This window comes from Condylura cristata, unplaced genomic scaffold, assembly GCF_000260355.1.
Source record: "Condylura cristata isolate star-nosed mole 26May11 unplaced genomic scaffold, ConCri1.0 scaffold00018, whole genome shotgun sequence".
NCBI classification, from domain to species: domain Eukaryota; kingdom Metazoa; phylum Chordata; class Mammalia; order Eulipotyphla; family Talpidae; genus Condylura; species Condylura cristata.
Window position 1 is genome coordinate 34189935 of NW_004567119.1, and position 14038 is coordinate 34203972.

General features: G+C 58.0%; 1 protein-coding gene across 1 annotated transcript in view; it reads left to right on the top strand.

The window, feature by feature from the left end:
• Window positions 1–14038, top strand: part of CACNA1S (calcium channel, voltage-dependent, L type, alpha 1S subunit) — a 56679-nt gene that overhangs the window by 27206 nt on the left and 15435 nt on the right. Inside the window, exons 14-28 of the mRNA XM_004685249.2 lie at window positions 631–745; window positions 1551–1644; window positions 2285–2354; window positions 4085–4217; window positions 4797–4926; window positions 5235–5294; window positions 6700–6806; window positions 7229–7316; window positions 7544–7651; window positions 9480–9532; window positions 9821–9967; window positions 10369–10570; window positions 10968–11126; window positions 12195–12305; window positions 12854–12937. Coding sequence (XP_004685306.1) covers window positions 631–745; window positions 1551–1644; window positions 2285–2354; window positions 4085–4217; window positions 4797–4926; window positions 5235–5294; window positions 6700–6806; window positions 7229–7316; window positions 7544–7651; window positions 9480–9532; window positions 9821–9967; window positions 10369–10570; window positions 10968–11126; window positions 12195–12305; window positions 12854–12937 — 1661 coding nt within the window. The remainder of the gene's footprint in view (window positions 1–630; window positions 746–1550; window positions 1645–2284; window positions 2355–4084; window positions 4218–4796; window positions 4927–5234; window positions 5295–6699; window positions 6807–7228; window positions 7317–7543; window positions 7652–9479; window positions 9533–9820; window positions 9968–10368; window positions 10571–10967; window positions 11127–12194; window positions 12306–12853; window positions 12938–14038) is intronic.

The following is a 14038-nucleotide window of genomic DNA, read 5'->3' on the forward strand; positions in this document are numbered from 1 at the left end:
GGGTCTATCCCTTCCTCTGAGAAGGCTAGAGAACCACAGGGTGGTCCAGGGAAGCTAGCAAGCCTGGCGCAGGAGGGGGGCCAATGAGCAGTGAAGGTGGCAGGGGGAACCTGGGCCAAAGGTTCATGGGGAAGAACCGGGAGCTTGGCAGTTGGAGCTCCAGGAGATGGCAGAGAGAGCTGGCAGTGAAGGTGGCAGGGGGAACCTGGGCCAAATGTTATTGGGGAAGAACCAGGAGGCCGGCAGTTGGAGCTCCAGGAGATGGCAGAGCGAGCTGGCAGTGCCCAGGGCCCTCATCCTGCACCCGGAATTTGATGGGGGTGGCAGGGTGGGGTGGGGGAAGGGGAGAACTGGTCCTGAGCGCTTCTGTACTGATTCCTGCTCACTGTGCTTCACCCACTGGAACAGAAGTGGACTAGTCAAAGGCCAGGGTATTTCCTGAGCACCCTCTGCGGACAGGCCCTGAGGGCTCTGTCTATGTCCCTGGGCTCATGTCCTCCCATGGGGAGAGGAGCACCAATGACGCCACCCGGGGCAGGCTCGGAGGTGCCAGCGCACAGCAGGGCAGGACTCTGACTCCAGGGGCTTCCCATTGACCACGACCCCAGGCTCCTTAGCAAAGGCCCTCAGATATCCTGCTCAACGTCTTCCTGGCCATCGCTGTGGACAACCTGGCTGAGGCGGAGAGCCTCACTTCTGCCCAGAAGGCCAAGGCCGAGGAGAGGAAGCGCAGGAAGCTGTCCAAGTGAGTGTGAAGTCCTCAGGCCGGAGGGACCTGGAATGAGCACCCAAGGGTGCAGTCCCAGCTCCAGCCTGATGTGTGGGGTCCATGCCCAGGATGGGGCAGCTCCCAACACTCGCCATCTGGTCCTGCCTGAAGTCCTGGGAGGTGTCCCTAGGGGAAGGCTGACTTCTGGGGTATCCATCCATGAGCCTGGTACTTACCTCTCATCTGGGATCTCGCTGTGGAGTGAAGCAGGCACAGTCTTCTAGACAGAGTTCTCAAGCTTCATAATAATTGAGCTACCTGAGGATCTCCTTCAATGCTGGCTCGGGCTCAGGAAGTCTGCAGGGCACTGTGGTCCTCTGACCCTCCCCAGCTCCAAGCCAGTGCCAGGAGCTGCCCTGAGTGGCTGAAGATGAAGACCTGCTCGTCCAGCACCTATGGGGATGCTGGCCCCTCCTGGCAGAAGCAAGATGGAAGAGAGAGAGGGAGATCAGCAGTCCTGACTCTACAGAGACATTTCCAGAGAACTGAGCCCCATCATGGGCCAAACCAAGCAGCCATGCTACGCTGCACATTCTTCATGACCCAGGAGCAAAACCCCTTTCCACCTGCTTGCCGAGCACTGAGCATGGGGTCCAGCTGAGGCCCCTGGTCACAGAAGAGAGGCTGGCCCGGGCCTGTGTCATTCCACCGGGCAGCCCGTCCTCCCTACAGCTCCTGTATCCTTGGTTCACGGTCTCTTCAGGGTGTTTGCATTATAAGCAGAACCCAAGCAATTTCTAGCTGGGCCTCCACTTTGGGCTTTCTTGGTCTTCCAACTCAGGGGTCTCCCAGACAAGTCGGAGGAGGAGAAGTCAGTGATGGCCAGGAAGCTGGAACAGAAACCCAAGGGCGAGAACATCCCCACCACCGCCAAGGTAGGCCTGTCAGGTTGGGGGGGTTCAGAGGCAGGAAGGGGAGAATACACTGAAAGGTCGCTGGCTCAGCCCTGTGCCCTAGGGTGCTGGCAGGGCGGGTTGGGGCTGGGAGAGTGGTTCTCTACCTGGTGAGGGCATCTCCTCGACCCCCATGCCAGGTTGCTGCAGTGGTTTCCGTTCCTGCAAGAGGTCATTGTCCTGAGCTGCACAGACACCCCAAGCTGAGCACCAGTTTCCTCAGAGTCCCAGCTCCCCACCCCCAGCAAGGGCCTCAATACTATCCAAGAAGTGGCCTCGACTGGCTCCCCACCTGTGTGTTCCCCCGGCTCTGTCCAATCCTTATGGAGGCTGAGGAAGCAGAGGTCAAAGGGCAAGAGAGCTGGGCCCCAAGCAGCTGGCACCCTGCAGAGCCAAAAGGGGAGAGTGCCAATAGCTGGGTCCTGGCTTCGTCCAGGGGTGACTTTGGGCACATGGCCTCACCTTTCTGGGTCTGGTTTCTCCCCTGTAAACAGGGCTGACCCTACCATTACCCATCCTCAGGCTGTCGGGAGGGTGCTGACACTGCCGCCCCCAGCGATGGCTCAGCAAGTAGAAACTGCGGCTCTGGCTTTCTTCATCTTCATTCTGTTCCTTCCTGCAGCTGAAAATCGATGAGTTTGAATCAAATGTGAACGAGGTGAAGGACCCCTACCCCTCGGCTGACTTCCCAGGTGCGGGTGCTGGGGTCCTGGGGGAGGGGTGCTGGGGTTGAGTTTCCCCCAGGGATCCATGCTTTTGTGTCCCCTACCTGGCTCCCCCCATGACATCAGGACAGAGACTTCCCTTCTGCAGCCAGTTGTATAAATGATCCGCCAGCCGGCCTCTCTCTAGAATGCATGCAATAGAAAAGGCCACCATTTTACTGTCATTAATTAAACAAGCCGGGGGACCACGCTATGCTTCCATGCTGAGGACTTATGGGTAGAGTCTTCCAGGGCAGCCGTGTGGAACAGGTAAGGTGAGTCCACCCACGTGGTGCAGGAGCTGGCACGTTCCTGGCCGTCCGGTGTCCAGCAGCCCGGGGCTGTGCCATTGTAGGCACCATGCAGACCAGCAGCGCAGGGGTACCTGGGGAATCTTAAAAGAAGGTGACGAGGGCCCGTGAGAGGAAGGATGGCCTAGTCTCTGCCATGAGTCAGCATCTCGCAAACACAAGGAACAGGTGGCTGCAGCAGAAAGCCTGCCCACCGCTGCACAGACAGAACACGTCAGGGGGCAGAATCAGACGGGGCTCAGTGAGAAAGGCCGCTGATGAGCCGAGGTGCCCTGCAGCTCTGGGCTCCCCCCAAAACGCCTCCCAGGCCCCGCAGAGTCCTGGGTCACTGGTGCTGTTTCGTGAGCAGTTGTGAATCGGCTGGTTGGCACCTGTCTACCCTCCCGATTCAAAGCTCCAGGGAGACTTTTTGTGCCCCAAATGGCACAGTGTTTGGCACGAGCAGGCACTCAATAAATGGGATGAAAACATGGATTTTCACCAAGGGTAGTATGGGGAGAATGGAGCTGGTCCGGGTAAGACGGGTGTGTTTCTCCAAGTATCTGACAGAAATGAACGCATGGCTGGAATGGCTCATTCTGAGCTGTTTCACACATGCCAAGATGGTGAGAACAGAGCCCAGGGCTCCTGGCTGCCCAGAGGGCCACCAGGGGCCAGCAGGATTGGGATGGGGGCTGCGGGGTGAGGCAACCGAGGGACTTGGCAAGTGCTTGCCCACAAGGGACACCCCAATTTCCTTCCTTCTCCTGCCTGATCTTTGGATCCCGCTGCAAACTGCAGTTGTAAGCCCCCCTCAAAGTCATGAGACCCAGCCTGTGGGCCTGTGGGTCCACTTCTCCCTCCTCTACCTGCATCTACCCTAGCAGCTGCCACCGTAGGGGGCCTGGGTAGACCTCAAGAAATAGATTTTTTTTTTATGTTGGCAGTCTCTCTCTGAAATACTAGTTTTAGAACCCTAGCCCAGGGGAGGACCTCCGAATCCATGATTTTAATGTGTTTCCTACCCACCTCGCTAATTTCCTGAATCGGGAAGCTCAAACTGCCTGGTACAGCAAGGTAGGGGCACAGGCAGGGCCAGAACTCAGGTCTGCTCTGAAGCAGGTATCCCATGCACCCCACAAGCTCACGAACATTTGAGAGAGTGTCACAGCTGTGAGACAGAAGATACAACAGTGAAGATCCTAGGCTGACTCTGGCCCGTTCTAGAAGATTCTGGGCTTGCCTCCCCTGCCCCTAACAGTTTCAAGACTACTCACTGCAGGGAAGGGAGAGCAGGAGCTGGACTGTACTGACATCCTCATGCCCTGGGCTGGCCTGGCACCCCCTTTTGCCTGCTGGTTGCTGGGGAGTCCTGGTTGGGTTCAGAGCACAGAAGCCCAATTTCTCTCCTGTTTCCACTTCCCTCAGGGGATGATGAAGAAGATGAGCCTGAGATCCCGCTGAGCCCCCGGCCACGACCACTGGCTGAGCTACAGCTGAAGGAGAAGGCTGTGCCCATTCCCGAAGCCAGCTCCTTCTTCATCTTCAGCCCCACCAATAAGTGGGTGGCCCCTTGACTGCTGTGCACAGAGGGATTGAGGGGCAGGGCACTCAGAGAGGACCCTACTCTGGAAAGACCTCTGTCTCCTGGTTCTCGGGACCTAACTCCTTCCCAGAGCTTCAGATCACGGGCCCTGTTAAAAATGCTGCTCTCGGTGACCCCACCAGCTCCCTATACTGGGGGGCTGAGCATACTGGTTGCTTTCCAAGAGCATTTTCTGATAGTCGAGAGATTGAGAACTGGGGGAGTCGTAGTTCTTACTGGCTTCAGTTTTACACCTTTCCCAAATATGTGGGGTGTAGCCTTCGTGGGGGCCCCTCTGTCTGCCTTGGGGGTGGGGGACAGCCCACATGTGTTGGTGGGGAAACTGTGGGGTGGTGGTGGGAAATTGGGACACCCGGTTGAGAGTTGAGGGGATGGAATGTGGGGCCAGGCCCCTGCATATCCAGCCAGCAGGCCACCCCGGTACAGCTTGTAGTTCACCTCTCTGCGCTGAGCTGGGGGCCCAGTGCCCATGTCCCCAGCAGAGGGAGGCCGGTGAGGCCTGAGCGCCTGTGCTCACAGCCCCCGACCCTGCAGGATCCGCGTCCTGTGTCACCGCATCGTCAATGCCACCTGGTTCACCAACTTCATCCTGCTCTTCATCCTGCTCAGCAGTGCCGCCCTGGCCGCCGAGGACCCCATCCGGGCGGAGTCTGTGAGGAATCAGGTGCTGGCAGACCCGTCCTCTGCCGCCTCAGCACGCCCTCCCTCTCCAAGGCTCAGCGCCCGCACACCTCGCTGGTGCCTAGATCCATCTGTCTGCTCTATGTGGCTTTAGCCTGAGAATTTCCTAGAGTTTTAAGTCCTTGAAGCATCACAGACAGCCTCTTGTTACCTGGTTTCTGTGATGTTGACGGTGGTGGTGGTGATGGGTATGGGGTGGTGGTGGTGGTGATGCATGTAGGGATGGTGGGGTGATGTCATTGCTCTCTGCCCTTCCTCTCCCTGCTTCTCCCTCCGCTGCCTTGTCTCCAGATCCTTGGATACTTTGACATTGCCTTCACCTCAGTCTTCACGGTGGAGATTGTCCTCAAGGCGAGTAAGGGGTATGGAATAGTCTGGGCGAGGAGTGACCCCATGTCAGGATCCAGACCTGCTGTGGCTCCGACTTGCACACACTGCACTCATTCAGGTCCTGGATCTTAGGGGAAAAGGAAAGCAAGAAGAAGCCAAGGAGAAACAGGAAAGTCTCTCAGGACCCAGGAGACTAGACAGGGTTTTAGCTCCTAAGCTGGGAGAGCCAGTGAACAGGGGCATGGCTGGGCCCGCCAGCCCTCTCGGGAAAGCATCAGATGCTTCAAAGCTGCAGGCATTCTTCTTCCATGTTGAAGGCACAACTAGGTTTGTGGTTTGTTCTGAGACCTTTGTTTCCTGTGCCTAGGAATCTTGCTCTTTCTAGGGTCCCCAGAGATGTGACTGTCACCCTGGGTTGGGTCTCAGGCAACTCTGCCCTGTTGTGCCCCAGACACTCGTTATCACAGCACATCTCTGCTCATCCATTCTTGAGCTGGACACCCTAGTAGAAAGGAGGGCAGAGGGGGAATCTGTGACTGTGACCCCATAGCCTCTGCCTTCAAGTCCACAAGCCAGGAGGGAGTAGGGAAGCTGCAGAGGACCACGCTGTTGTATTAAATCAGGACAGTGCCTTCCTCAAGCCTCAGATAGTAAAGGCATTGAGCAAAGAGAGATGGTGGCTTCCTGGAAGTCCAGGAGGACTTCCTGGAGGTGGTGACATTAACATTAAACCTTGAAATTGGACAGGACTTCATTAGGGAGAGCTAGCAAGGGCAGTCCAGGAGTCCAGAACAATGATAAGTACCTGGTCAGGATCTGCTCAGAGGAGAGAGTGGCCCCTCTGGGGCTGGGATACACATGCAGGAGAGTCCTAGAGTCAGCAGCTGGGAAAGAGTTGACATAAAATTGCACAGAGCCTTGAATGCCATGAAAAGCTTCAACCTACCAGACGTGAAGAACATAATGTGTTCGTACAAAGATTACTAGAGGTTATTAGAAAAAAGATGAAAGAAACTGAGAAGTAAAGAAACTGGGGGTGGAGTGGGGGCTGGGAAGGGGTGCAGAGGGAAGAGAAGGGATGGAGCCTGGTGACGTCCAGCCATCCTTAGCACAGAGGTGACTTCTGGGGAAGCTTCTGGTAGAAGTAGGAATGTTATTAAGTTCTGTAGCAGAGAGGACGGCCGGGCTGCCCCTCCCTTGGCTCATGGGGAAGAAGAAAGAGCCATGTCCAGTCTGGCAGAGCTGCTGAGAGTGGCTCTCAGGCTTCAAGAACACAGCAGCGGCTGGGAAGGGCTCTCGGGGGCCCACGGGAGCTGGGGGGGGCGGGGGGATGGCAGGCTGCTTGCCTTGATAATGCTCTTCCTGAGCGGACGGAGGCGAATGGCCCTCAAGAAGCCCTACCTGTGGGGCTGTCATCTCTCCCCAGATGACGACCTATGGTGCCTTCCTGCACAAAGGCTCCTTCTGCCGCAACTACTTCAACATCCTGGACCTGCTGGTGGTGGCTGTGTCCCTCATCTCCATGGGCCTCGAGTGAGCAATGACAGGGCTGGCCCTGGCCGTGGGCCCCCGGCTCCATACCAGGGCCCCAAAGCAGGCGTCATCCACTGTCTGCTGTGGGCCCCTCTCAGGCCATTGCTGGGGACAGGGGTCGCTTGGGTGTCAGAGCCAGGTCCTAAAGACCTGAGAAGCAGACCCCAGCTGCCTCGTGGGGGCAGTCAGCCCCGGCTCCTAGTCAGCTGGGAGAGAGAGCCTGGGGTCCCCCTAGAGTCACTGGATGTGACTCATGGACCAGAACACGGGTCCAGTTAGCAGGAGGCAGCTTCCTCCTGTGCAGGACACTCTCAGGAGCAGGGAGGCAAGAGACAGCGGTGTGCCCAGGAGGAGAGGAGCTGGAGGTGGGGGCAGCAGGAGTCAGCCACCCTAGCCCCTGCACCCCCTGCCGCGGCCTCCAGGTCCAGTGCCATCTCGGTGGTGAAAATCCTGAGGGTGCTGAGGGTGCTCCGGCCCCTCCGGGCCATCAACAGAGCCAAAGGGCTGAAGGTGAGTGACCAGGGGGCGGGGAGGGGGGTGTGGGGAGGAGAGGCCCTGACGAAGCCCCAGCCCTGGACCTCTCAGCCCAGGCACCAGCTGCTCCCTTTTGCCAGCAACAATTAAAGGTGGGGCTGAGGCGTCCACTCCCACATGTCCCAGCCTGCAACTAGCGAGAGGCAGTAAAGCTTGCTCTTGTGGGGCCCCATCTTGGTTCCACATGCCTCCCCTCCCTGCAGCACGTGGTGCAGTGTATGTTCGTGGCCATCAGCACTATCGGGAATATTGTCCTGGTCACCACCTTCCTACAGTTCATGTTCGCCTGCATTGGCGTCCAGCTCTTCAAGGTGAGCCCACTTCCCGAAGCCCAGCAATGGTGAATCAGGCAGGAGAGGGTCTGTTCCCCCCCACCCCACCAAGTGCAAGGAGCACGGTTTGGGGGTGAAGCTGCATTGGGTCTATGCAGTGTCCTAGCTGATGCTCTGTCCGGTGGCCTCTGTGCCGCTGCGTCCGCTGTCTGTTTGCTTCTGGGCTTCTCCCCAAGAACCGTGTGTGTGTGGGGGGGGGACTGCATCACCCCTCCCCATTGTGACCCTTGACCCCTCCCCCCATCCTTCCTGACCTATCTAAACCCTGCTCCCAGCTCAGCCCCCTCAGCTGCCCCATCACTCAGCTGGGCTCCTGTACCTAGGCTCCCAGGTGTGTCTGGCAGCTACCAGGGCCTTCCCGATAGAGAGTCAGTGGTTTTGCCAGGAGCTGCCTCACTCTGTCCTCGCCTTCCTGGGAGAGCTGTTCTCAGCTGCTCTGGGACCCAGCCCCATACGGGCGCCCATCCCAGGCAGCGGACTTCCCGTGCCTCTGACTTGCCTATCTTCTGCAAGACCCTCTGACATCTGGTGGCCCCCTTTCCCAACTGGAGGGGCAACCTACTCCTGCCCCCAAAGCATGAGCTTTTAAATGCATAAAAGTATGACCACAGTCAGACTTAGGGGTGCAACATCGTCATCTTATAAGTATCCATTCATCCAGCATGGAGGGAACATCTGCCAGGGCCTTGCTAGCGCTCAGGTGGGGGCGCAGGGTGCTAGGGTGAGGAGCTGCGTGTGGCCTTCTCCTCCTGGCTCCTCCTGGGCTGCTCCCTCACCCCTGTCGCCTGCCTCCTCCTCTGCCAGTCTGGGGGCAAAGCAGGCAGTCCCCCTGCGTTTTAGTCTCTCATCAAGACCCCAGTTCCGACCCACCCAGATAACAGCAAACGTCCCTTGCCAGCCTTCTTGGCACCACGTTGTGGAAACGTGACATCTGCAAGCCAGAGGCTAGCTTGCTTTCCACAATAAACGGGGTGTTAGGTTTCAGCAGCCCTGAAGCCTTCCTGGTGGCAGCTGTGTCCCCCTACCTCCCCGCACCCTCCCCTCCCACTTCTCCCATGTCTGCCCCCCCCTTCCCCTTGCCCCCACAGCCATCTAGGGTGGTTTGTGAGGAAGGCGGGAAGCAGCCTTCCCCTGCTCCCGGCTGGCTCCGTGCCTAAGACTTTCTTCCTCTCTGAGCCTTGAAGGGAACCAGCCCAGCTCAATTTGGACACATTAAGACCTGTCATGGGCACCCTTAGTTCATACTGAATCTGTAGGTGCCCTCTACGTGATGTAGAAAAAAGAGGAAATTGGTCTGGCTGAGCTCAGTCTGGGGGAGCACAGCGTACACCTACTCAGGCCCTGGGGTGAGGGGTGCGGCCTCCTGTCGACTCCCAGTCACACTGTCATCACAAGGCCATGCTCTGTCCTGTGCTCCTGCCCCACAACCACCCCCTGCAGGAGGAAGGAGGTGGGAGTGGGGTAACCCTGCTCTGAATGGGGAGCCCCAGGATGACCTCCTGCAGCAGTGGGGGGCAAGGCAGAGTGGGGGCCCAGGTTCAGTCATGATTCCTTGCCCAGGCCCAGCCTGGGTGCTCAGTGAATCTGTCTTGGGTCTGGCAGCCTCTGGGCCCGGTGGGGAAGGCCATGGGCTGGCTGAGGGATGGGGGACGGGGAAGGAGAAAGATTCTCGGGGGCCCGCCTCTCAGGGGAAGAGGACAGTTTCCTCCTTCCAAATACCCTGACTCCCCTTCTCCTGCCTCATGGCCACACCTTGCCGCGCTTTTCCAACCTGTTCCACAACGTGTCTCCCCTTTCCTGGGTGCAGGGGAAGTTCTTCAGCTGCAACGACTTATCCAAGATGACAGAAGAGGAGTGCAGGTGTGCCAGGCTCTGTGAGCTATGGTGCAGGGCCGCCAGATGGGCGGCAGCGGGACCCCTCAGGCTGGAACCCGGGATGTTCAGAGGCCCCTTTCCTTGGGTAACTGTGGGACAGAAAGGCCCGTAGGGCCCCTTTTATCCTGGGTTGACATTCACGTCCCCAGTGCACCCATTGCCCAGGGCCCAGAGGACACGCTGCCAGGCACTGAATGGTGGGGAGGCTTATTAATAGTGGGGTGGAGACAGCCCCATGCACATGAAGTGACTGCCCCCCCACCCCCACCGCAGGGGCTATTACTACGTGTACAAGGACGGGGACCCCACGCAGATACAGCTGCGTCGACGCGAGTGGGTTCACAACGACTTCCACTTCGACAACGTGTTCTCAGCCATGATGTCGCTCTTCACAGTCTCCACTTTTGAGGGGTGGCCTCAGTGAGTGAGGGTGGGGCTGGGGCCAGCACAGACCAGTAGGGGCCACCCCCACTGCTCCCCCAGGCCCGTGGCAGGCACTCACAAACCCCACCACCTCCAATGGCTTGTAGAACTGGGGGTAGACGGGTTACTCAAAGGGAGCCTGACCAAGGGCCCCAGATGAGATTCACCCCAAACCCTCTCTGCTCACATGGGGAGTCCTACTGATAGACTAAGGAGAGATGGGCATGAAAAGGCAGACCCTTTCCAGGATCTGTTCCTATCTTTCCTAACCTCTCTGCCATCACCTGGCTGTTCACAAGCTCCCTGGCACCCCTGGCGGGTGGGACAGAGGCCACCTTCCCTGCCTGGCTCGCTGCCGCATCAGCCCAGCCCACCCTCCCATCTCTGCCCGCCCCCAGGCTTCTGTACAAGGCCATAGATTCACACGCAGAGGACATGGGCCCCATCTACAACAACCGCGTGGAGATGGCCATCTTCTTTATCATCTACATCATCCTCATCGCCTTCTTCATGATGAACATCTTTGTGGGCTTCGTCATCGTCACCTTCCAGGAGCAGGGAGAGACTGAATACAAGAACTGTGAGCTGGACAAGAACCAGGTGCCTGGGCCTCCAGCTGGAGATAGCTAGCAGAGCCCCACATATCCCTGCTGGCCTGGGCCCTAGGACTGGGGGGACCCCAAGCCTTCATTTGATACCTAGGCCAAATATCCATCCACTCTGCCCCACCTCCATCCGTAGACAATACAAGTCGGGGGGGCAGAGTCTTGTGAGTCCTTACCATGCCCGGGACAGGCCCCTGCTGGGCTGGAGCTGTTAGGACGGCCTTGTAATGGCTCCAGAGGAGCCTGGGCCCAATGGGACTGCTCTCCTAAATGGCCCAGATCCCAGCTTGCTCAGAATGCAGGGTCTCTAGAGGCCCAGGATGGGATGTGGGTGTGGAAGGGGGCAGGAGGTTGGCGCTGGGTGCTGACCCACCCTGTGTGTGCCATCTCAGCGCCAGTGTGTGCAGTATGCCCTGAAGGCCCGCCCACTGAGGTGCTACATCCCCAAAAACCCCTACCAGTACCAGGTATGGTACATCGTCACCTCCTCCTACTTCGAATACCTGATGTTCGCCCTCATCATGCTCAACACCATCTGCCTGGGCATGCAGGTGAGGCTCTCCAGGGAGCAGTGCCGGTGCCAGGGTCCTGGGCAGGGCAGGGTTCTGAGACACTTGTCCTAAGCACTGGCACTGAGAGGGAGGTGCGGTGCAGAGCTCAGAATGAGCTGACCCAGGCCTCGCCGAGGGCGCTGCAAGAGGCCCGCAGCAGAGGACACAGAAAGTGCTTTCTCTTTGTCTTCTGCTGCTGCAAATCTGGATGGCTAAGTTAGCTGGCATTTGGCTCCAGGCCCAGGAGAAATGGAGTTAGAACAGGTATCTCTCGGGACTCCGGCACTCTCCTTTATGGACAATGTCAGGACTGGTGCCGTGGCCACCCACCTTCCTTAAGGAACTGATCCTTCACAGCCCGGGAGAACAGGATCGCATGGCTAGGGTCCCTGGCCGGGAAGCCATGGGCACGTGCCGCCACACCTGCACACGTGGCCAGGTGACGGAGGAGCTTCTGGACACAGGCCCAGGCCAGGCAGGAGATCTCTAGTGATGGATACCAGCCAGGCAGCAGAACCGGGTGGCCCCAACAAGACAGGGTGGGTGGAGGCAGCCAGATCCTTCTCAACTAGCTTTTGCGGGACGAGTGGGATTTTCATTTCATCAGTTTTCTGAAAGGGGGCAAGAGAATCCTTATAAGGGGATAGGTGAAAGGAGGCCTGGGTGGTGATCAGGTGTTGGCTCTGAATGGCCTCACCATCCTGGGTGACAGCAGACAGTCCAGCTCCCGCCAGGAGTTGCTCATGCCAGCCCTGAGTTCTCTCTCCTAGTCCTGTGCCCAAAGGACTTGCAGAGCCCGACCCAGAGTCCTGCCTAGCAGACCTCCTGCCCTGTCACCCCAGAACAGGGAGGTAAATGAGCTCTGCCCCCACAGCAGAATGTGGGGCTGGAGCAGCTCTCCTCCTGTGTCCCCTGTTTGAGGGGGTAGCAATATCCATTAGATGTAGAATTCAAGGAATTGCTAAGTAGACTTTTGCTTTGTGCTTAGGAAAGCCTCAGGAAGGGGGGGCACCCAGGGAGAGGCTGGGCCAGCCCCACCACCCAGCCCCTCTCCTGTGCCCTCCACAGCACTACAACCAGTCAGAGCAGATGAACCACATCTCGGACATCCTCAATGTGGCCTTCACCATCATCTTCACTTTAGAGATGGTCCTCAAGCTCATGGCATTCAAGGCCAAGGTGAGTGTGGGGGTTCCAGGGCAAGATGAGCAGGTGGGGCCAGGTGGGGTGGGGCCTGCCCACAGCCTCCTCCTGAAAGGCCTCAGCCAGCATTTCGGCCCCTAATCCCTTGCCCACACTTACCTGCAGATACAGACAGGGCAGGCCAGGTATTCAGGCTGCAAGAGGGTGCAAGGGGTGGGAAGTATCTTGCTGTTCCTTTGGTCCCCAAGTTCTGTCCCAGCCACATCCTGTTAGATCTGCACTGTCCAGCCCCAGATTTCAAGGAGGGAAGGATGAAAGGCTCCCTGATGAGGACCAGGACCCCAGATTCTTTCCCTCTCCCCTTCAACCACTTTATGCTCTGGAGGAAGGGAAATAAAGAGCTGAAGGGAGAGAGGTTGCAGAGTGGACAGGCTCCCTGGCGCCCCAGTGGGGAGCGGAGCCTTGTTCACCCTACCTAGGCCTGGCCCAAGGGCTCCAGGTTACCTTGAGCAGACCACTGCCCTCTGCTGGCCACCAGAACGCCTGGCCACCAGCAACTCAGCACCTGTCCTTTTCCTCCCCAGGGCTATTTTGGAGACCCCTGGAATGTGTTTGACTTCTTGATTGTCATCGGCAGCATCATTGATGTCATCCTCAGTGAGATTGATGTGAGTGTCAGGCAGATGGAGCTGTTTCTGGGGTAGTTCCAAAGGTAGAAATGAAAAGTGGTGGCTTCTGCCCCTGGGGGCTACAACCCTGCAGAGCATACAGGTAACTCAGACCCTAGGGAGACATAGGGAGTGTGCCAGCCTGTCACAGCAAGAGCTGTCCTGGAAGGGCAAGATCACCTTTGGGACTAGTCAGGGAGACTTCCTGGAGGTGGTGTAATCCAGAGTGTTGCAGGGAGAGAAAAGCACGCATGCAAAGGCCCTGCAGTAGGAGTATTTGTGCTGAGTCTGAGGATGGAAAAGTCTCGTTGTCAAAGGCCGTGGCTACAATCTTGGGCTTTATTCTGAGAGATGGGAGCCCTCTGGAAGGTTTAAATCTGGTTTGACTTTAGTTCTCAAACGATCATTCTGACTACAGAGTTGAGAAACAGCTGTGGGTGCACAGGGCTGTTCAGGAGGAGCAGACAGGAAGCTATTTCAACAATCTAAATGAGAAAAGGTAGGTGCTCGCTGCACAGATGGTGAGAAGTGGCCGGCATCTGGGTTGTTGTGGAAGCTTGAGCTGATAGGTTTTGTTTATGGACTTGACTTGGGTGGGGGGAGAGGAAGCAAGGCTGACTGCAGGGGCCACACCCTGTCAGATCTGCTCTGTCCAGCGGACAGCCGCCTGCAGTGTGGTGGCGCCAGAGGCACGGGTGGGGGCCGGTATCGAACGCCCTGCTGTGGACACGGCACAAGGAGGCGTCCAGATTTACGAGGGCTCCGCATCGGAGCCACAGCGGTTTGGATTTGTGAGTCAGGGGTTCTGAGGCTAGGCCAGGCTCGAGCTATAAATCTGAGACTCATTTGAAGTTTTAGGGACGGATGGGCTGACCTCAGGGGAGGTATTTAGGGAGAAAATTTCCAAGGCTGAGCCCTTGGACATTCCAGTGTTTAGCACCTAGAGATGAGGCAGGACCAGCCATCAGGACAGAGAAGGGGCTGGCCATGGAGGGCTCTCGCGTGCCCAGCAGGGCCACGTGTGGCGCACGGGGCAGGGGCTTCTCGGGAAAGGGAGGTGGTGGTGTGAGCTGCGCTGGGACTCCTTAGCGACGGCTCCTG